The sequence below is a fragment of the Aptenodytes forsteri genome, unplaced genomic scaffold, assembly GCF_000699145.1.
Source record: "Aptenodytes forsteri isolate BGI_AS27 unplaced genomic scaffold, ASM69914v1 Scaffold61, whole genome shotgun sequence".
NCBI classification, from domain to species: domain Eukaryota; kingdom Metazoa; phylum Chordata; class Aves; order Sphenisciformes; family Spheniscidae; genus Aptenodytes; species Aptenodytes forsteri.
In genome coordinates, this window is record NW_008794443.1 from 455,352 (window position 1) to 478,920 (window position 23,569).

The 23,569-nt window shown below is 42.6% G+C and overlaps 1 protein-coding gene and 1 long non-coding RNA gene across 2 annotated transcripts in view; one reads left to right on the top strand and one right to left on the bottom strand.

Annotated features, from left to right (window-relative positions):
- The window catches only part of SPEN (spen family transcriptional repressor), a 67,933-nt gene that overhangs the window by 29,114 nt on the left and 15,250 nt on the right, over positions 1-23,569 (top strand). Inside the window, exons 4-9 of the mRNA XM_009289569.2 lie at positions 15,389-15,549; positions 16,779-16,979; positions 17,860-18,011; positions 20,361-20,486; positions 21,064-21,177; positions 22,375-22,488. Coding sequence (XP_009287844.2) covers positions 15,389-15,549; positions 16,779-16,979; positions 17,860-18,011; positions 20,361-20,486; positions 21,064-21,177; positions 22,375-22,488 — 868 coding nt within the window. The remainder of the gene's footprint in view (positions 1-15,388; positions 15,550-16,778; positions 16,980-17,859; positions 18,012-20,360; positions 20,487-21,063; positions 21,178-22,374; positions 22,489-23,569) is intronic.
- Positions 522-1,579, bottom strand: LOC103907403. Its single transcript, XR_658088.1, has 2 exons — positions 1,140-1,579; positions 522-879 (listed from the first exon to the last, which is right to left on the bottom strand). It is a non-coding gene; the product is annotated as an uncharacterized LOC103907403 (long non-coding RNA).

Here is a 23,569-nt window from a genome sequence, read left to right on the forward strand (position 1 = left end):
AAAATACCTCAGCTTTCTACAAAAACCTTTTTTTTTTTTTTTTTTTTAAGAAAAAAACCCAAAACCCCACCCCTAACGCTGGAGCGGCTTTCGCTCTTGCGTGAAGATTCTTTTTCTCACACAGCGCAGGAAAGCACCGCGGTTACGCGGTGAAACAGCAGCGCCTGTGTAAAAGCGAGGTCTGAGGGAGATAACCGGGCTCCGTCTCAACCTTTGATTTTCAGGTCGCTTTTTATTTTTGAAACCTTCCTTCAGCGCCCGACGCTCTGCCCACTCTAGAAATTAGCACCTGTTTCCCCGCCGGAGGAATGAGCCCCAAAAATCCCCAAAAAGGGGCAACTTTGGAGCCTGCCCCCACATCTTAACACCACCACTGCCATGATATGAAACAGGTAGGACGCAGTTGCGAAATAAAATAGAAATTTCAACATTGCTAGCCCCTCTGGAAGAACCCACCCCCCATCTTTTATATGAATATACAATAAAATCCTTCAAAACATTATTGTCAAGTTAAGTGGCTTTTTTATACGTAGTTTTTCTTCACATGAGCTGCCCAAAAAAGAGTGGACATTTTGCTGCAATTAATAACCCCCCCTATCCCCCGCAGTACTCCCAATAGTAGTTGGTAGTTGCTGGCTCTAAATGACGAAGCAATTAAACCTCTTCCTAAATTTGCAGAAGTAGGTGTTTATCTAAATCTGGTCTGTCAGTCTTTGTTTCTGTAGCAGGGTCCAGAAGCTTAACTGCTGCTGCTGCTTTTCAAAGTGCATTTGATTTCTTTGCCTCTGCAGAGAAAGATTTCCATCTTTTTCCAAATTAATTTCAGGTTGGGAATCTTAAAAATGCATCGTGTTGGGGATGGATGCAAGGAAAGGGGTCCTGCAAAAAGACACCTATTTTATTACAATGGTAACTATTTAGATTATCTCAAATGACTTTATTGTTTTGCATTCTGTTAAAGAGGTGGATTTTTTTTTTTTTTTTAATGCTGTAAAGGCTTCTTGCAATTAGATCAGAGTCTTTGTTAGCAAATATGAGGGTTTCTGACAGCTAAATGCAGACCCTCGTGTGAATTTGCCTTATCCTCTGCTGGGGGAGGAGGACCTGCTATGTTTTAAAAATAACATTTCTTAAGTCACCTGTGGACAGCTGCAGGTCTGCAGGAGCGGGAGCCAGTATCTGGTGTGAGGTTTGGCAATTTCAGGTCTTCCTAACCTCCTTTTTTAGGAACGGTGGGAAAAACCCGAGCCGTATGGAAGGCATTGCTCCCGCCAGCGTCGGGGGAGACGTTGTCCTCTTGAGTTTTGCATTGGGCTGTTCGTTAAGCCCGTGGGAGCTGCTGGGAACTGATTTTCTTCCCGCGGGCGTGCTGCAGCCTGAGGAAGGTCTGGTGCTGTTGGTGGATTGGGTTTGACTTTGGGGTTGTGTGCGCGTGTATTAACAAAATGGTCACTTCTAATTGCGTTTCCAAGGCTTTGATTTCCTTCCAAGTATTTTGCTTAATCATCTTGAGTAGGCTGAGGGAAGGAAAGAATTAGCTGAGGTCAGGGAAGTTGAAGCTGCCCGTGTTACTTCTCAGAAGCCAGGCTTAGTCCGAGGGATCCTGAAGGCAGGAAGAAATCTGTCTCCTGCTCTCTTCCCGCTGTACGCCGAAAGAGCAAGGGAAAATCAAACCCCGAAAAAGCCAAACAAAGCAGGGAAGCCGTGTAGTGCGATAGGCTGTGTTGGGTGCCTCCCTCTGCCTGAATGGTCCAGATTCCCCTTTCTTTGAGAGAAATACAACTCGGATGTGAATCATCGCTAAAATAGATTAGAGGGATCCTAGTCTAGAAGTGTCTGCTTGTCTCCACCGATGATGAAGGGAGTCTAGACAGCTCAGATGGAGACACATACATTACAGGCACCAAGAGATGGGGGAGAGGATTCCCATCATCAAGACCTTTGGAATAATGGGCAGTTTAATAATTTCTAATGAATATTCACGTGGAGGGATGAATAGCAAAAGAGGAAGGCTGTATTGAACGCTTCCTGAAAAAATACCAGTCGTCACGATGATCAAAGGAAAAATCCAGCTGCCGCCTGTGTTCAGTCCTATGTGTTTCCATTAAAACATAGAGCGTCCCTTCCCATCTTAAAGGTCGGACTTGCAAATACAGTGATTTGGGGTTTTTTTTTCCCAAAGAGGATGTTTCTGGCTCTGCCAGAGGCGTGGATGCGGGCACTGTAATATCTTAGGGACGAGAACCTTCCCATTAAAACCTAAGGGCTGGGAGAACAGCTCTCTTCGAGGTGTATTTGTGAGACCCGGGCATTAACCTTAAAAACAACTTCAGGCAGAGCATGCTGTGCTTAAACTAAGGTCACAGGGTTGTGAATTAATGCTAAATAAACCTTATTGGGGAAAAAAAAAAAGAGTACTGTCCCTCAATCTTTGCCTATCGAATTAACTGTGTAACTGATGCACTTAGGTTTGCCCTTAATGTGCAAGCATCAAGCGTAGTCTGTCTGCGTCGTCGCAAGTGCTGAAACCACTAATGATGGCATCAAGGTTTTAAGCGTGAAAGCTTCTTAGCAGGCGATTAGATACCCCTCTCCAGATCATTACGGTCAGCTGGTAATGCTGCTCGGAGAAGAAGATGCGGCGTGTTTACGAGTGGAAAAATCACAGACTCGGAGAGAAGCGAGGGCTTCGATATTGTGTTAGAGGAGAAACAATTTACAGGTGCCAGGACGTAGTCCTAATTTTTTAAAATCTTTAAGGGAAGCAAAAGCTGAGTTTCCAAAAGGAGGAGGAGGGAGACGTGCACTGTGTAGATGCCGTATTAATAAAAACCATGAAAACCTTGCATTATTATTTATTAAGTGCCTAACACAAGAACAAAAATAGCCCTTTTAAGTGTGCGTGGACATTAAGAAACAAGACTTCTCTGTGAATCCCTCCTTCTCGCAAGAATCCTGTAACAAAGGTAGGGGACTTACTCTTTCGTTTCCCGATGCTTGCTGGGTTTCAGAAACAAACACCCCATCTCCTTCCAACCACGAGTCCTCCCTCCTGTTTGGAGAAGTGAAACCTGGAGCCTTTCATATACTTCTCTTTGAAAAATGTCTGGAGTTCAGTGTGCAGTTGCTTTATTTAGCTCAAAGCGATGATTTTGGCTAGAAGACACTTAGAAATCTAGGATGGTAGCAAAAGTACCTTTTGGAGAATCCTTTCTACGAGAGGGAAGTGGCTTTCAAGGCCATCTCCTCATTTCTTCTACAGTTGCCCAGAAATCTTCATCATTTTTATACCTCATATGAAAGCCTCATCAAACACTTTAGAAAGGGGAATCATTAAGGCACATCTCCAGCAATAAGGGCATTCATGTATTTTATTATCTTTCGTCCGTTTGAGAGAGTAGAAAGCTTTTCTAGTGCGATAAGGTGTGAAAGAAAGGCACTGTTCCCCTCCTGAAAGTGAATTCCCAAGAATGAGCAGCACTGGGTCCCCACGGACAAATGGTGCCGGGCTGGGCTGACTGAGAGATGCAAAGTGCCCTACTTATTCCGGCTGCTACAGGTTTGACCTCCTTGTATCATCTGACACCTCGTTCGGTAAGAGGTTGCTGCAAGATCTTAAACCCTCAAATTATGTAAGATTTACACAGTTGCTTTGAAGTTAGTCCCTCCCTTCAATGTTTGTTTACTGCCTGGTATGTCCTGTTGTCTGGATTGTGGAGGATGAATAGTCACAGAAAGGAAGCTATCGGGTTAGTACAAATTTTCTATTCCTCTTTGGCTTTCTCAGTGTGCGTGGAGCTGTGTTTATCCCTGTTTCAGAGTCCGGGAATACGCCGAAGACGTGCTGCGCCGGTCGGGGCTTTGCTGGGTAAATGCTGGTGTGTAAGTTTTCTGTTTGTTTGTTTTGAGGCGGTGGGAAGTGAGGAATGGCTTGTTGTGTTTCTCCAACAACTAGATGCTATCTAGCAGTTACTTCAGAAGTAGTTTACGTTGGTTTTGCTGTTTAGTGTGCAGTTTCCCTGTAACTTTCAGAAATCACGTGTGAAAAAAGGAAGATGTATGTGTGGCTTGCAGACTGTGCCTCGCTGTGCAGCTATGGTTTGGAGGTTTTAAAGCCTGCTCTCCGTCAGCCCTAAATCCCGTAAGGGAAGCACACAGGTGGGGCATGTAGGCTCTGCGTGTGGGAATTCCTTGGAGGACTTTTCTTCTGTCCTGTAATCTCCAGCGTACCAGCTAAATTGCCTCATGCTGCTCCTCCTTTCCCAGCCCTGGTAACTAAATGCTGCTGCTGCTGCCATGTGGTATGGAGGCCGGGGATGTAAAGGCAGTCGATCCAGGGAGTTGTGAGGGTGTAAGGCATTTTTCATTTGCATTTTTCCCTACTTTTGCGTTTTTCCCACAAATATCTAAGTCCTCAACTTGCTTTCCGATCCCTGATTAGTGTGATGGAACTGTCCCAGGCTTTTGGGAAGGGGAGTCCCTGGACTTCTGACCATGTGGAGGTTTAATCACTAAATCATAACAAATACTGCTGAATTAAATTACAATAGGATGCTTTTTCAGAAGTTACTCTTAAGAGACAAAGACGAGGACCACTCTTTCATGTGATACTGGTTTTGTTTTTTTAATTTCTAAGGCTGGCGTTACTCTATATAGTTGCTTGACAAACGTAAAGACACATTTTCTGCACCAACGTGATCTACATTCACTAGGCTATAGCGCTTTACCTGTTTCATACAAAGATTGTCCTTTATTTTTTATTTTTGTGACTTTAAGTGCTTTCTACCCATGTGAAATTTCACAGAAAGTTCTACTTTTAGTTGTATTTTTATTTGCATGTGGGCAGAAAATGAGGTAATTCCCAAATATAGCCCTAGCCAAGAGATCCATCTGTTCTCTGCATTTTTAAATGGCAAATTAATCCTTAGCATACAACTCATCAAATGTCTCCTCTTTTATAATGTATGCCGCCTGAGATCACAGAAATGACATTTTTTTTCCCAGGCCTTCCATTTTAAGTAGTCCTTTACATGAGAATAACAGCTACCGTTCCGGTTTGACAAAGTGCTCGCGTGCATCTTCCAGTTGCTGTAGTTGGTCTAAAAAAGGGGATTTAAAAAAGCCTCTGAAATTATTCTTCCCTTCATCTGTTTGGCGTTTCTTTAAAAGGCTGTAGAAGATAGAAATTCTGTTTGAAAAACGCCCTTAATAAATGTACTTATTTCTGACGGAGAACTAGGGTCGCTTTGTCTTTTTTCTTTTAGATTTCGCTCTTTGGACAATGGTGACCATTTTTAGAAGTACTAAACTTCCACAGCGTTATCTGCCATAAATGGAATTTCTATATTAAGCTTCGCGTGTTCCCAATTTTACTTAAGAGGCATTGTTTATCAGCTGTGTATCTTGGCATGCCTTTCATTGCAACTCCCATCCGAAGAACAATTCTATTTGTTTATAAGAGAGGATGCACCATTTCAAAACCGCTCCGAATCGGGAATTTCGACAAATGGCATTTTGTCTAACACTAAAACAGTGCCTTGAAGAGGGAGGCGATGATCTCACCCGCCTTTTGGCAGGGCAGAGCACAAGGTTAGGGGCTCGCTGCCCGCGCGGGCCGGGAGAGCGGCCCCGGGGAGTAGAAGGTAAGGAGCGGTTGAGGGTGGAGTCGATGGGGCGTGTGTGGGGCCAGATGGCAGACAAATGAGAGCTGTCAGGAATGTAGGGCATAAAAATAGTGCCAGGTTTGGTTTTTTTTAAGGCAAGGTGTGATGCTTTTCCAAAACACGAAGACAGAATTAATTCTGCGGGTCTGTTTGCCGTGATCTGCCAGCAGCTTTATGTTAAAAAAACATTTATACCTCTGCAAGACTGAAATAACCTGGAGGCGAATCAGAGCTGATGCTTTTTTGTTTTTAGCGTATGCATGAAAAAGGCTTTTCTTCTGAAAAAATGTCCAATGCTCAACACGATGTCAGTATAGTTAAGGCCGAATGCTTTTAAAATTGTATTAAGAAGTGGTTATTCCTGGGAAATAATTTGACGGTGCTTTTAAGGCAAAAGAAGTTGCTTTTTACTCCTCAAGTAAACATGTGGTAACATACTTGGACGCAGTAGCGGTTGCATTTTAAATGGCATTTCACTCTCCTGGCTTACAGACAGTACTTGGAGTTGGGTGGTGGTTTTTTTTTTTTTTTTTAAAGTTTTTTTTTTTTTTTTATGGGGCGTGTGTGGGGCCAGATGGCAGACAAATGAGAGCTGTCAGGAATGTAGGGCATAAAAATAGTGCCAGGTTTGGTTTTTTTTAAGGCAAGGTGTGATGCTTTTCCAAAACACGAAGACAGAATTAATTCTGCGGGTCTGTTTGCCGTGATCTGCCAGCAGCTTTATGTTAAAAAAACATTTATACCTCTGCAAGACTGAAATAACCTGGAGGCGAATCAGAGCTGATGCTTTTTTGTTTTTAGCGTATGCATGAAAAAGGCTTTTCTTCTGAAAAAATGTCCAATGCTCAACATGATGTCAGTATAGTTAAGGCTGAATGCTTTCAAAATTGTATTAAGAAGTGGTTATTCCTGGGAAATAATTTGACGGTGCTTTTAAGGCAAAAGAAGTTGCTTTTTACTCCTCAAGTAAACATGTGGTAACATACTTGGACACAGTAGTGGTTGCATTTTAAATGGCATTTCACTCTCCTGGCTTACAGACAGTACTTGGAGTTGGGTGGTGGTTTTTTTTTTTTTTTTTAAAGATGCTTAGGAGATCCCTTCATCAAAGCAGTGCAGTTGTTGTTTAGGAAACTGCCTTTAAATGTTGCTTTCTTGGTATTTTGAAAAGATTTGGCCTCCTGCGAGCCAGGAGATCAAGTTCCTCAGCCTGCTCCCTTGGTGATTCATTGAATGACCTTGGGCAAAGCCCTTGGCCTCTTCTTACCTTATTTTTCCATCTGCAATGCAGGGATGTTAAGACATACCTACCTCCCAAGAGTCTTGAACTAAATTTTTTTTTTTTTTTTTTTTTAAATATTTCATATGCTTTGAGGTGACAGTTGCAAAATATTAATTTAGATCATCTGCAGATAGCTGGCAAAAGCTGTTTACTTTAACAGTATTACGCTAATTTTGGCCGAAGGGTTGAAAGCAATTTTTCTTCTAGACTGAACAAGCCGTTCCTCTGCCGTAGCGGTGAACTCTGCCCCGCCGTTTTCTTTTAAAAGCCGCTGCAATTGCAGGCTTACGGTGCCGGCAGCCTTGAGTGGCAGCTCTTCTGCAGGCGAGTCCCGGCGGCGCTTGAAATAATTTGACTGAAGCCCGGCATGGTCAGAGGAGGTGGGAGTTTGGGGTGGCTGCAGCGGAACTTCTCACAGGGGCTGGTTTTTGACCCAGGGCTTCCCTCGATGAAGGTAACGTTAAAAACCAGAGGCTCTTTGGGCTCGCACATTCTCACACCCACCCTCTTTCTTCCCTCTTTGCATCGGTGGAAGTTTAATTGTGGGAAAGCTACACCAAAGAGCTGGCTTTGTACTTCACCCTCAAGGCCTCGATGACTTTAATCTTTCCCAGCACCAAGCTCCGTCACCGTGGCCGTTTGCTGAGAAAGCATTTCCTCCGGCTTCCCGGAGTTTCCTTTTTGAGTGTGAGCGGTCCCACCGTTCCCTGGGAGCATCTGTGTTTCGAAAAGGCAGTGGCTGGGGAGGCAGGCAACTCCGCTGCTCCCGAGTTCAACACCAAACCCATCCATGGCCGAGTTAACAGCCAGCACGGGGAGCAGAGGACTTAAGTAGCGTCTTCCCGGCAGTAGTAAGCTGTTGTGGCTGCTGAGTTGGCTGTTTGCTACGTAGATAGGCTGCTGTGTTTGTAACCCAGACTTTTTTTTTTCCCAGGTTAGTGTTTTTCATTCTTGGCCGTACGAAGTTCAAGCCTGAGGACAAAGGGACGTAGGTTGAGGAGCGGGGTGGTAACACCGACTGGGGTTGGGCACAGTCTCCATCAGCCAGGCAGGGATTAATACAAACATATGTATTTTTAGCGATCGTAATGGATTATTTAGTTGCAGGGAAGAATTAAAAGGAGCCCACGGCTGTCTTGAAACTCTCAGAGCATGTGGCTCCAGGGGAAAGGTGGTTCTGGGGGTGGGAGTAGTCCTCTGTCCTTCTGAGCGACATTGTCATCTTTTCCGTGATCCATTTCAGCCTGCTGTTTCTCATCAACGTTCAGGTGTCAGATATCATGATAAAATGACTAAAGTAAAAATATTAATATGGCCTGTCACAGAAATTAAAAAGCGATGTTAATAAGTGACTTGACATGGGTTAAATATATGGTAAATATTATCTGGAGACTGTATCTTAAAAAACTTACTGGTCAAAGACTGAAAAAAAAATACTGCAAGCAGCCTGTGTTATTTGGCCAGCTGAAAGGCAGCGAGTTGTCATGGTTGTGTTGCTTTCCCATGGCCTTTAAACATCGTTTAATTTCATTTCTTTCGATTTAGGATTCCAGCCTAGCAGGAGATTTCGTAAGTCTCCTTTCTGGGTGTGGTAAGACAGAAAAAGTTAAGGGAAAGAGGGTGTCCTAATGCCACTTGTCTGCAATATTCAATGACCTTTCTTCAGAGCAGTAAATGCTTTTTTTATTTGTTGTGTGCTTTTTGTGATGTGTTTTCCACTTCCATGCGGTAGGTCTTCCTCCTCCCCCTCCCCCCCGTAGGTTGTTTTATCATAGCTGTGTGTTGTTAAATACTTCTGAGGCTGTGTGTGTGACATATACAAACCAAAGTTCCTTGGGTGGCAAGTTCTCAGCGGCTTGAAAGGGTGCCAAGAATGTCATGCAGTCGCATCCCGGCGTGCTTTGCACCACGAGCTCCGAAGGTGCTGGAGGCCGGGGTGATGGGCACAGGGTAATTACACCGAGAGGATACTAGGTGTAGCTCTCTGCTCCCCTGCTCGCTTTCTCCACCCTTTCACGCCGAGCAGCCAGAGTCTGCTTATATGCTTATTTAAAATGTAAAGCTTTGTTTTGAAATGGAAGAACAGGGTTCAGGCTCTTGGTGGTATGCGCGTGTGGGCTGAGCCCCTTCAGCTGCTCGCCTGTAGTCTGCAAAATACGGCAACAATTTGTTACCTCTTGATCTCTTCATGCAAACAAACTTTAGATGTTTGGCTGGGTTTTCTGATATCTTTAACTTCAGGTTCAGCAACTCCTTTTAACTAGGAAAAAAACACCCCTATTTATTTCCGCAGATGTGAGAGATGTTTGTTTTTCTTACAAATACACTGCTGTGGGCTCATATGATGCGGGAAACATTGTGTGTACAAAACAACTACCTGCTGCTCACTTGCATATTTAGGTCAGCGTTGGAATCTGCTCCGACAAAGAGATGCTAACCCTCTGCCCAGACCGCTTGAATTTTCATCGTGGTTATTCCTCCTTGAATGTGGCAGAACAGCCATCTGGGTTGTTGGAGTAACCTGGTGGAGTCTGAGTTTTGTGGGAATGGGTTACTTGCTGTTCTTATTATGGGACATGTAATTTGATGTGCATTTTTTGACCTGCACATGTGTAGAGAAAGGGGGAGATTCTGGTTAAATACCTTTTCAGATTCATGTAGTATTTAGTAGTAGGACAGAAATAGCAGCCTGTAATAGACCTGTGCATATATTATTTCAATATACAATTTTTCATCCAGAAGAGAAGTCGAAGTGTTTCATGGGCAAAGATCCTTTAATCTATAGCTAGAATGGAATATGATGCTTTTTTTAAGGTTTTTCTTTTTTAAGCAGTTAGCGTCATATTTTTCACTGGAGGTTGGCTGGCAATAATCAGGTCTTTTTAATTCTTTTTTTTTTTTTCCAAACAAGACATTTGTGCATTCAGGATACTTTGACCAATTTTCTGGCGCTGTTTTCCCAGGTCCAAGAAACGTAACTGGCAGTTTGTTTCCGAAGCCTATCGCCGATATATAAAGTATCACAAGGATTTGTGTCTCCTGGATAGAGCTGATCAGCACACAGCACTGTCACTAGCCGACTTTTGCAGCTGGTGCTTTTTTGCATAGAGATCATCTACGGTGACTTAACTCGGATCTGGAAAGGGAGGGACGAGAAAAAAAGGGTTCCCGTTGCTTCCGTTCGGAGATGACTGTACGTTAACTTTGGATTTCCTGACCCGACTTGGGAATCTGCTGCTGACATCAGCCGTGAGAATAACCTGCCGTCAGCCTGGACTCGTGCTGCGGGAGGTTGTCCTGTGTTACGGTCCCGAATAGATCTTTCTAGGAGATAATCTTTACTTAGAGATTATTTTGACAGGGTATTGAATCATAGCTGATCTAGGCAGAGTTCCTGCTTTCAGTTAATTTTGGCAGGAAAAAAGGTAATCGCTCTGCATATTTCTGTAAAAAGCATCCTGGATCATTTACCAGTTCTGGTTAAACATTTTCTGAAGGCAGCTATTAAAAAACAAAAAATTTCATTTTTACTTTTTTTTTCCTGCTGAAATTTGGCATGGGTTCCCTTGAAAAATGAAAAGGGTCTCCAGTGATTTTAGGTGGCTTGTTGCTTAACTTGTGCTGACAGTCGGAGGTTGGTTTGGTTTTGTTTTGTTTTTAAACCTGAAGTTTGGCAGCGCATCGCCCGCGGTGCCTGTTAGTGCTTCTTTCTGCTACATTTTCCACGAAGGCCGGGGTGTTTCCTGCTTGCTGTAAGGAGGGTAGTCACCAGCCTTACAGCTGACTCACTGTTCTCAAATCAATTCGCAGAAATAACAATTGTCCCACATTTTAAAATTGCAAAAGGATAGTGAGATCCCTTGATTCAGCGCAGCTGCCATTGACGAAAAGCAGCGGGTATCCTGTTACATCGACTGGTTTGGAGTCTCTCTTTTATCTCCTTTTTGCTGGGGAACAAAGCGAACGGCTCACTTTGTATTCTTCGCTCAAGTGCTTTCATTTTTCAGACATAAACGGAGCGTAACTTCATAGTTAGTTGCTAGAACTGCAGAAGGCAATTACTTGAAAATGAGGTATTTCTGTGGAAATGAAGACTGGTTATATAGGATGCGTGCACCAGGATTTGAAATGTCATCTTTGCAGTTATAAGCGAGAAAAGGAAAGTTCCGTGTGCTAAATTAGCTGCAGCGTACTGAAACCGGGCGTATTTGGGGATCGTTTTTGTGAGCTGAACCCCATTGCTAGATTCTCACACGTTGAGCCTTTGGGACTCGGCCCACATGGATAAAACTTGAAGACTGGATGAGTAGATTTTATCTCGACTAATACACAATAGATACATAGATAAATACTGTGAGTAAGAACACGCGCGTCCTATGTAAAACATGGTAGACAATTATAGAAGGCAGATTAATATTTTAAAAGGGCTTGTAAACTATGCTTGTAGTAGAGTGCATGTGTAAGAGAAAAGGATTTCGTGTCCACCTCCTTATTAAGAACGATCTCCCTTACAGCTCAGGTTTTCCATCTGATTTTGCCAGCAGTAAAATCAAAAATCTCCATTCTAAATCTCTATGGTGCTATGATAAAAGCTGGAGTGAAACTAATTTTAGAAGCTGTCTGGGCTGGACAAAAGAGCATCTGAAATCCTTCCTGGTTAAATGCTCAAGTTCTTCATAACTGAGCATACGTCACCAGAAGTAGTCTGCAAACCACCGAAGAGGCAACTGAAGCTGTAAGCCCGAGATGTTTAAAAAAAGCAAATTCCCAGCACAGGCTCCCTCTCTGTGAAACGCGTGTGTTGTGACAGCTCAGGAGATTAGTTTTTCTGCGTGCTGGCATTCTGCTCCGCTGAGTTTACATGGATGTTGAAGAGCAGGTTTTCCCGTGTTGGGAAAAGGCTGGGTGCCAGAGCACGCTCTGCTTCTGGAAAAAATCATTGCGGGTTTAATACTGTTAGCGGAAGTGCAAAATGAAGTTACAAAGCCATTTTCTTTATGCCATTTTTGGCCTGCCCCAAGACCTATTGATTACTTGAAATACTTTCAAGAAGCAGGGTATCAGAACTGTGGTTTTAACCTATCTGCTATGTTCCCATGCTAAAATTTCCCCCGCTTGTTTTGCTAAAATTAATTTTGCTAGTAGAATTTTTAATAACTTATTTTCTGCGAGTTGGCAAAGGACAGTTGTTTTCAAAATTACTCACAGGGAAAAGAAAAGCCATATTCTCATTTTAATATTCTGGGAACATGTCCTTGTGCGGCTTACGTGCTTTAGTCTTGTATATTTTTAAAGCTGGGGTAGTTGAAAGATAGTTCTGTTTTTCTGCTTGAGACTACACATAATTCACTGTCAGATGCTTTATTTTGATTCTGCTGTGTGCTATAAGTGGATGACACAGCAGCTATAATTAACTCCTCCATCATTCTCCTATTCACAGAATATAAAACCTTTGACTTACTTTTGAGTTATTACATCCACATTTCTTCAATTGGAAAAGTGGTGAGGCTTTCCCTAAAGAAAGAGGAATTGTTCTTGCTACCATTTTTTTTCCTTTCTAAAGACAGAGTCAGGAAATAATGAATTTTTTTTCTGGAATGTCTCAGAAAGCCTTGATTTGCTTAGGGACACGTATCCCTAAAACTCCCTGGGGAAGTGGAAATTAACAGCATGATCTTTGTTTCCCAAAGTTGCGTGGAATTCACACTCTTGTAGAATTTATCACCCTGTTAGGCTGCTTGGACATTTTACGGTGTTACCCAGAGATTATCTTTTTTTCCCAGTGGAATGCTGTGATTTTAACAGTATGTTCCATATTTTAAACATCCTCATAAGGAAAAAAAAAAAGCTAAAAATAGCCTGTTCCCATTTTAAAGCACTGCTTAAATAGAAATCCAATGCTGCCTCTTACTTAAAAGATACAATCTTAGCAAAGTAGAATATTTAAAATGCTTTAGGAAGTACATAGTTGATCTTAATACCGAGCATCAAGACTCGAGAAGGGAAAGTAAAAATGCGTATGGGGCGGAGGCTTGCTGCAGCCCTAAAATCTTATTTTAGCCCTCCCCAGGGGAATGGTAAACCACGCCGTACTGCTCTCAGCTTGGGAATTATTTTCAGATTCTCCACACACACATTCTCTGATTATATTTGTGCATTAAACTAAGTTTCTCTATTCTTTGCCAACTTATTTCATAGTAGTAGGCTATGGCTGATGTTACCACCCTTGAGACTACTGAAGGCCTGTTCGCCTGGGGTTGGGTTTGTCCTCCGTTTCCCAAAATGCTGTAGAGAAGAACTTCAATTTAATGAGGACTTGAGGTGATCCGGCATTGCCAGAGTTAGCAGAAAGGTAGGAGGCAGAGGGAATGGGATAAATGGGCAAAAGATGGAGAGTGAATTGCAGCATGCTTCACTTTTAGCAATGAAATAGGTTATTAATAGAGCGTGAAAGCAGGTTGCACGAATGCAGGTGAGGCAAAAAGAAAGGCGGTTTACAAATTCGGAAGAAAAATGAGGCTGTGAACAGGCATCTTGGCGGTAGGACATTCAGACCTGAGAAACCCAAGGGACTATAGATTGGAAGGGGAAACATCATTGTATATGAAATAACAGGTTGGGTGGTGCAGGGTGGCTGCCCCTTGGCAAGTGTATAGCAGAGCCCGCCTCGGGAGAGGAGGGCAGGAGGAAGGGCTCGGTTTTTTCACTCCTTTTCTGGCATGGCTTCATTTTCTCTCCTTTCCCAAAGCGCCACTGAATTTCTTCCTCCAGGGACAGAGGAGTAGGAGGAGAGTGTGTGGGAAAGGCACCGACGTGTGAAGCGGCTCGATGTCAACTGGATGGGAGGGTTGTAAGGAGAGGGTGAGACTGGGAGGAGAGTTTCTCATGTTTATTATTACTTCTGCATTTTTGACCTTTTTTGTTTGGTTTTGTTTTGGTCTGGTGTGTTTTTATATCCTCCTTCGATTGTTTGTAAGCATTTTGGGACAAAGATTGCCCTCTCTTCTGCACCTCCACATATAATGGGGACAGAGCCCAGGGGCTTTTAGTGATGTGCCACAGCTCTCGTTACACCAAGATGTTGAGGGAAAAAAACCAGTTTTCTGGAATGTTTTAAGAAAAATGACTCTCTCGCTGTTACCCTGGCGTTATATAAACCATACACCCGCAAAAAAGGAGTGTAGTAGAAGAGGTCACAAAATCAAATCATGAAAATGATTAGAAGCCTGAAATGGTTTCCCTGAGAAAAGACTAGAAAACGTTAAATGGTTTAATGTAAAGAGGGAATGTAAGAAGCCTATGAAATAATTTAAGATAAGAAAAAGATAAACTTGCTTATCATTTTTCTGATATGATGTGGAGAGAAACACAAAAATTAAATCGAAAGCAGCAAATTTAAAACTGACGGGGTTATTTTTGTACGTGGCAGATCTCCCCCCTCCAGCCTCCGAGTTAAAATTCCAGCAGAATTTTTTAGAAGGCTGCTCGTGTAATGGAGAATGCGAGTCTCCAGGGTTATGTCAGACAAAATTATTTTTAGCGATGTTATAAGCCCTCATGCCTCGGGGAAGAAATCAGCCACTGAAGAAGATGACGTGTCCCCACTGGGCAAGCTTTAATAACATTATTCTCTGTATTTCTTACTCTCCTGCGAAGCATCTAACAATCTGCACCGTCAAGAGTTGGTGGACTAGATTGACTCCCTGTATGATCTAATATGCAAATCCTGTTCTGCTGTAATTATTGTTTATAAAAGATGGTCTTGGGTGTGAATTCTTTATGCCCTGAAGTTGGCTGCTGAGGCTGAGCCTGCAAATAGCGTTTGCTGGTTCATACGCATCTGCCCAGGTTATTCTCGAGCAGTTGATCAAAAAAACCGTGCCATGATTTTCTCGCACGAGATTTTTATATCATCAGCGGTATGGATCGTTTATTAAAGATATGCAAGAGGCACTGAGGAGAACTCTAGGGTTGACTCTCAGATTGACAGCGGCACCTGAGAGCACGATAATAATTCTTTTTTGTACGCGAGAGCGCTGGGAGGGATTTTTAGGCTTTGGCAGACCTGTGTACCCTCTCTGTATTTCTCCAGTCTTCCCACACAGCTCCTAAGCTGATACAACATTGTATTACACTTAATTAAATCTGCGCCATTGTCACGGCACGTAACAGGATCTGTCTGACATTTTACCCATATTCCGTTTCCCTGACTGTCTCCTCTGAGGGCTTTGTAGGAGAATATTTGTAGAATGACTCTAAATTCCTGTGTATAACTGGGCTGTGTTCTGGAAACGGGATTTTCTGCATCAGGCAAAGGAGAGAGGAAAGCCTGTAGACGAGCAAAAAACTCTGACATTTTTGCTTTTTAAATAAAATACCCTTGTCCTCTGGTCGCTTTGCGTCTCCATGCATTCATCTGTCGTTTCCTCCATGCCGTTTATAGCAGTGACTCCAGCAGCAGCTCGAGCGACGAGTCCCCAGCACGGTCAGTTCAGTCGACAGCCGTCCCAGCACCTGCATCCCAGCTGCTTCCATCTCTGGAGAAAGATGAACCCCGGAAAAGTTTTGGGATCAAGGTTCAAAATCTTCCAGTGCGCTCAACAGGTAAATTCACTTGGGAAAGTGAAATAGGGAAAAAAGGAATAGGAAGCAGGTTAGGGACTGGTTAAATAACCTTTATCGTGTCTTTGACATGGCAGCCACGTGCTGCCTCCGAGGACGGGATTCTTTCTCTGCTTCTGTCTCAGTTCTTGTGTGACGGTGGGAAAATTGCTTAATTAGTGACCATCTGTGAGAAATCCTGCAGGTCCCTAGCTCGAGTCCCTGGGCTTGAGCACTTACAGCTACTGGAGCTGGTGCTTTGAAACAGTAATGTGGATTTCCCCGAGGAAAAACCTGAAGCATCTCAAATTTTTCACTTAAAACTTGGACCATTTATTCTCGCCAGGCCTCAGTTTCTTTTTTAATACAAAAACTTCAGGGTTTTCTGTTGCAATGTTGAGTGCTGTAAAACACTCATGAGCATATTTGTAATGGCATTGAATATTGCATGGTAAATAATGCAAGAAACCACACACTGAGGAGCACACGTGGTTGCGCTCTGTTCCCTGTGCTGAATGCCGGAGAGATCCCACAGAAAAAAACAGCATGGGATCATTTGTTAAAACAGTTGTAACATAATTCATGGATACAAAGGCACTGGCTGAATTAAAATAATATGTATTAACTTTGTGAGCAGCATACCTCACAATGTTAATATTCTTTCTATAGATTTTATTTCTGTAATACTCCTGGAAGTGACGCGACGCCGAGGTAAACGCCCCACAGATCCCAGGCAGATTGTGTGGTCGTGAGTCAGATTGTGCAAAATCTGATTAATCTGCCTAGTTATCCTTCTGGATTGACTGACCTGAATGCTGTATAACTTTGATCTCTGTTCCAGGTGCCTCATCCCAGCTTTGGAAAACTGCTCTACGCAGTATCCGTGTGGGATTATTAATGAAGTAACACTGCTTATTTCTTCTTCATTTTGAATTGGATGTCTCGTGGAAGTAATAACCATACACTGCCAGCTTTAGTGATGTAAACCCCTGCGTGTGTGGTTTTTTGGGTTTAAAAATCAAGGCAAAGAGGAGGATCAGCCAGAAGCTTTTGACAGTGGCAAAATTAACACCCAAAATTAAAAAGGCACTTCTGTGAACACTGAGATTCAGGTTAAACTGCGTGAAGTCGCATTTCAGAAGGAATATCAGATTTCTTCATGTCTTTTATGGTGCGACTAAGTTGGTAAAAAAATACGTTTTTATAGTACTAATGTTTATTTGTTGGTTTAGATACAAGCCTTAAAGATGGACTTTTCCACGAATTCAAGAAGTATGGAAAGGTGACGTCGGTGCAGATTCATGGGGCTTCTGAGGAACGGTATGGACTGGTGTTCTTCCGACAGCAGGAGGACCAGGAAAAAGCACTAAATGCCTCAAAAGGAAAACTTTTCTTTGGCATGCAGATTGAAGTCACGGCCTGGATAGGACCAGGTAAGGTCCATGCCCTTCTTGCACTGGACACGTGACCGCTCTGGGCATATTCATGGGCCGTTGTGAAGAGGCAGCATAGGAGTTAAGAAATGTTAAAACTGCCTTTCTGCAGAAACATAATTTAAAGAAACTGGGAAATACGCCAGAATAAATTCCAGAGCAAGAAGAGTGGATGCTCTTAGGTCAAACAGGGAGAGAGTTCCAGTCTGAAACCTCAGAGAAGGAAACCTGCCATCCTCTCAAACGGTGGGATCTGCTGGCTGCTGGAAGAAACAATCTCATCTTCCATGTCTCAGCGGAGCAGAAGCCAGTGGGTGGTGTAAGCATAGCACTGAGTCCTCACGGGCTTGGTTTTTCTGCTTTTAATTAAAACGGCTAATGATGGCTGCATTTTTGAGGCTAAGGCAGCATAGCCCGAATGACCGACCAGTGAAAACTATAGCATTGAGCATGTGGTTGTCAGTCTGTACTTCAGTTGCTTGTTTAAAAATTGATTTGTGAAAGCAAACTTCTTCCATGTGCTGTTCCCCCCAAGTACAGTGAAGCCTTATTTGAATTCATGGTAGGCATTAATACTTGTTAAAAGAAAAAATTTCTAGAGAAGCAGTTGGAGTATGCAGCTACTTTTCACCTGAGGATGCTCAAATTCCTCAGCACTCACCCAGTGGTGTGATGCAGAGATTTCAAATGCCATGTAAATAACACAATTCACAAGTGTAGTACTGCGTATTTTTGTCAAAGACATTGGTTACTCTCGTTCAGATCATATCTGCTCGTCAGGAAGACGAGCATTTGCTTGAACAAACAAATCAGCATGAACCGAACCCACATGAAAAACGCCTCTGTGCATTACAAATTTCCTGCTCTCTTTTGCTTCTAGAAACAGAAAGCGAGAATGAATTTCGTCCTTTGGATGAAAGGATAGATGAGTTTCACCCGAAAGCAACAAGAACTCTCTTCATCGGCAACCTGGAGAAAACAACCACCTACCATGACCTTCGCAACATCTTTCAGCGCTTTGGTGGAATAGTGGTATGTGAATTCTCTGTACTGTGTAGGGTGTCATTGCCCGTTCTTTCTGTACAGACCTGTAAAATGCTACGAGCAGCGGTAAATCATAGTGTCGATGGCAGATAATTCAGTCTTTATATAATAATCTGAGTCATTCATCTTGCTGGAATATACCTGAAAGCTTTTCTTTGCGTTGAGTGAAATCTTAGCACACGTGAATTGAGGGGATAACTTCGCAGTAGAAACAGTCCTCGGAGCATTTACCAGGAATGTGTCTTCTGCTAGCTCAGAGCGTTGGCAGAAAAGCCTAACTCGGTAGTTGGGATGTAAATATGCCTGGTGTTATTTTCGTGTTGAATCAGTACAACTCTATGGTCGCAGTTTCCTGTTGATTTCTGAAACAAAGGGTTTAGTTGCTGCATGTGGAAGTAGCCATCAGCTATCACAGTCTGTGCCCTGACAACAGGGCAGGAGAGGCGCAGAGCAGATGGATTAGTGATGACACGTGTGAGATTTGGGGTTTCGGCTGAGCAGGCGTATCTGAACGAGATAGAGCAGCAGTCATCCCCCTCTCCTCTCCTCATGCCGCTTTCTATCAAGTCGTGTCAATACTGCATTTAAGAGAAATTTTCCAGAAAAGTAAAGTAACTATCCACAGTCGGTTTACTTAATTGCACCTGGGCTTCAGCACTGATAGTTTATGTACTCACTGGTAGCTGCGGCTGCTTATGAACATGCTGTGCCTTACTCATTCTGCTCCGACATATTTTTGTAACCATTGAGGTATCAGTCACACACACCAGGAACCCGATACGTACTTCTTCCCAAAAAGAAGAGGAGGCGTGCTTCCATATATGGTGTGGACAAATAGAAAATTTACATTTTATGATGTCTGGCAGCTCTTGTGCATCCAGCCTCCGCTGTATCCTTGACATCAACACTGATTTATGAATTCACGCAGTGTCTGCAGCTTAAACCCTTTTCTGATGTTGTACCAGCAGAGCTGTCCTGATAAAGATGCTTATCAGTAGTAGTGCACTGTCTTGTAAATTGGCTTTTCTGTGAAATAGTGCTGTCCTGTCAACATTATTAATCGGTCAGAATTTGGCAGCAGTGCTGCCTTGCACAGTTTCCATGAAAACTTAGAAGCTCAGGTGCAAATGGGACCAGTTTTATCACCTTTCCGATGGCTAATGAGCAAAGTAATGATATTTTATTTGCCTGTCAGAAGGAATTGTTTGCCCAGGGTGAGTGGTCAAGTATAATTTGCCTTGGTTGCAATCGTGCTACTTCAGACACTTGGAAATGTATTCCTCTGTTAGTATTCCACTTAAATCATTAGGCCGGGGCTATAGAAGTCTAATGGTCGTGTAAATCTCCCTGTTTACTTCTGTTTTCCCAGATAAAGAGCTCTTGGGTGAGACCGTATCAAACTGCTGCCTTGTTCCTAAATTTATTAACCATGAAATTAGTCTGTCCTGGATGTTGGAGCGTTTGTGCTTAAATTCGTGTGCTGGCGTTGGCATGTAGCTCACAAAGGAAGCTTGTGCTATTTAAACAAATAAAACGAAACACTTCACCTTCTATTTTCAGCTCGGAATGAATCATAATATCATGAGTTTGTTCAGAGGCTTTCGGTACATTTGCCAGTACTAGTGCTGAGCTTGAATGTTAACCAAAATGTCAACTCCAAGCTTGCTGGGTTTTTTTAAATCGATTAAAATCGTCCTTTATTAGGCTTTCGTAGCTTTCTTGTGACTGTACTTACTTTTGAATGGGCCTGTGGTGGCTTGGGATCAAATACCAGCAGCGGTAGAAGTTGAGGATCTTTTTTGCCTTTGCCATGTCAGTGCCAAGTTGGTTCAAGAGACGAGTCCAGCATCACTTTCTGTTTCTAGGAACAGAATGGATTATGTTTGTTTGGAAAAGAAACGCTGCTTGCCTCTTGGCTCAGAAATGAGGATGGGAGCAGGTTGTTTTCTCTTGAGCCTCTGCGAGTGAAAATTAATCTGTATTTCTTTGATTCCGAGTTGTCTCTTGACATAATATTACAAACTGAAGCTACTGTTTGTTGATCAGGTCAGGCTTACTTCTGCAGGGTTGAATTTTAAATCTGCATTATGAAGAGCTTTCCCTGCGTCAGTGAGGATTTGGTTTTGTCATTGAATGAGATACAGCAGAACAGTGAAGTTTTTAACTGTCTACTACTGTTTAAATCCTCTCTCTGAAGAAAATATTAATTAACGAGTGCTTGCCGTACCATGTGTCTGTCTCTCAAAAAAAGGTCCACTTAGATCTAATTGACACTGTTGAACGTCCTTTTCGGCCTGTTGCTGACTGTCGATTGTTCTGTTTTGTGTTTTTCCCCAGGATATCGACATTAAGAAAGTGAACGGTGTTCCTCAGTATGCATTCCTGCAGTACTGTGATATTGCAAGTGTGTGTAAAGCAATTAAGAAGATGGATGGGGAATATCTTGGAAATAACCGGCTCAAGGTAAAGAAATCCTCCCGTGGACTGTATCCTTCTTGTTACTTTCGTTTACAGCATCACAGGATATTTTGCAACAGCATAGTTTATGGAAGAAAGATGTTTTTTAATGCGTCGGTCAGATTAGAGTGTGATGCTTTCAACCACCACCATAATTGGGATTAATCAGCATTTTTGTTGGCTGTCTCAGCAAGGAGCCCCAGGATTGAGTAGACTTGGAGACTGACATTCCCTGGTCTTGGAGGTCCGCATCTGGCGAGGCCGTGCTGGGAAGCTGTACCGGTACTGATGATTAACAGAGGCTGTCAGTCCCCAGAGCTGTCAACCTGTCACTTTTCAGAAGCATTCAAATTGTAGAAGAAACAAATGTTGTCAAACACTGTATTTGTTTAAGCATGCAGAATTATTTTCATTAATTGCTATTTGATTTTTGTCTTGCTTGCACCTGCGCGAGATGCTAATTTTAGAAAATCGGTGCAAATGACTAGCTTTCTTCAAATAACTCTTTAATTAGGTGTGCTCTGTTCAGTTAGTTTAACGCTTGTGAATTGTACTGATGGAAGTTTTGCCCTTTTGTGTTCAGCTGGGTTTTGGAAAGAGCATGCCTACAAACTGCGTGTGGTTAGATGGTCTTTCTACAAACGTTACGGATCAGTATTTAACTCGACATTTCTGCCGATACGGGCCTGTGGTAAAGGTAGGTGGGAGGCTTTGGTGTGTGGTTTGAAGTTGTTACTGTCTTCCTTTCTTCCCATCCTGTCCTTTCAACCCCGACTGTCCAGGGCTTTATAGCTCAGGTAGAGAAATTCTCTCTGGGGTGTAATTTGGCCGACAGGGCTCTGTAGCTTTGCATCCTGTTGATCCGATACGTAGAGCAGTCGCTTCTGGTGTTTTGAAAACAAAAAAAAGTATTTTGAATGAGCCGAGATAATGAGTATTGGAAACCATTTGTTGCTCTTGTGCAGTACAGTCTCTCCCCAACAAAATTTCTTTAGAAGGCTAACACTGGAGGAACAGCAGTCTAATTACGTAGTTACACTCATGCATGCTAATTACATAATTAGACATAACTATATTTTTTTTTCATCAGACCAAAAAAAAGACTTTTTAAAAGCAGTTAGGATAGTCACGCTGACAAAAGTATGTGAAAGAAGAAAGAAAGTCAGTGATTGTGCAACGTACCCGTATCACACAGTGGGAGTGCGTTACCTGCCCTGCTGTGGGTGGGTGCTAGAGATTTATGCACATGCTTAAACTTAAGCGTGTGAGTTGTCCTGTGTATTTCTGTTGGACATTGATGTGCTTGAAGTTAAGCAACGTGTGTAAATCTTCGCAGGATCAGGGTCTTGCCTCCTTGAAGGATTTTTGTGGGTTTGTGTTGCGGCTTTGACATTCTTTATTGTAGCTGTTGTTGCTTGAATAATAAGTTTATGTTGCTAAAAGAAGCTAATATTTGGAAATTGGGCGTTTAGCAACTGACGAGTGGTACTGCAGACTGTGATAACAAAAACTGTTTCCATTTTGGGATTAAATGTTCCTTTTACCTTTTTTCCCCCCTAAAACACATTGGAAATTTTTCAAAAAACTGAAAGTAAACAAAGAGAAACTACAAAACTCAGTCACCAAAGAGAAAAAATTAAAAGTAAAATACAGAAAAACAAAATAAAGGCATAATATACCTCAAGCCACAATATCCACAATTCAAAGCAGTCCCGTGTCCTTTTATTGTCTCTTCATTACAATATGCCTCATCAGAAAAGCCTGGAAATTTACCTTGCTAAAAAATTATTTTCTTACTGGTATCCTCATGACTTAGGATTTTGTTGGGACTGACATTAAGTCCTGTGGATGAGGCTCTTATTTGGTTTTTGTTTTGTTTTTTTGTTTTTTACAGGTGGTGTTTGACCGCTTAAAAGGCATGGCCCTGGTTCTCTACAATGAGATTGAATATGCACAAGCAGCTGTAAAAGAGACCAAGGGGAGGAAAATCGGTGGGAATAAAATTAAGGTGTGCAGAATGACCTCCAAAACAAAACAAACAAAAAAAAAGAGAAACAAATTGTATTTAGGCCTTACCCCTTAAATGCTGGCATTTGCAGACTGCCAGTCAAAAGGAATACTTAGCGGGACATGTATGTCCCAGGCATCAAAGGCTGAAACTATTTTTTTTATACTCGGCTTATCAAGATGTTAGGGTATCTTGAACCGTTACTTATAAAGCCTTTTCCAGTATTCTGCCGTTTGTTTCACTGAACTTGTCTCTCTAAGCTCCTGAGTGTTGGTGTCCGTGTTACTACCTCATTTACCCGAATCCAAGGCAAACTTCTGTCCGTTTTCATGTTAGAAAAGTGAAATCTGAGGGTGGGAGTTCCTCCGGGATAACACATCGCTGCATTTCAGCTGCTCCGTGCTGACGTCCAGGCTCTTGACCCGGCCGAAGCGATCTGCCGTAGCCATGGGGTACGGCAACCCAAGCGTGCAATCCGCTCTTGCAATGGCAGCTCCTTCCTTGTAACAGATTTAAAAAAAAAAAAGTAATTAAAAACACTACTTAAAAAAACCAGATAGAAAGTACTTTTTCCTGGAGGGACACTTAACATTTACAGGGATGTCTTGGATTTGGGTGAATGTGGTAATACCTGTTACGACTGTCCCATCGGTTCCACTAACTGGGGACGTGAGGTGTCAGACAACCCTCTGAGTTATCTTCCTCCTCCTCCTTTCTTCTCTCCTAAAGAGTGGGTAATGATTTCAAGCATGATCTCTCATCTGGTGTATTAACCTAGCAACTTCACACCCATTGGGGTTAGGAGTTGGATATACTGTAGTTTCGAAGCATGGTGGTTGAGTATGAGTAGCCTTTATATGCAACAAAATGTGTGGCCATTCGAAAGTTTCATATCTTGTGTTTGTGGGTCTTGCTACTTAGTGACTCTGGAATAAGCAACACCCGTGATGCGTGTATGTCTGCCCTCCACTGCTGTGGTTATACAAATTATCTAGGCTGATTTTTTTTTAAAAAAGAAGGAACTAGAATGTTAAAAAAAAAAAAAAAAGGCATGGTGTGGCATACCTCATGTAAAAACACT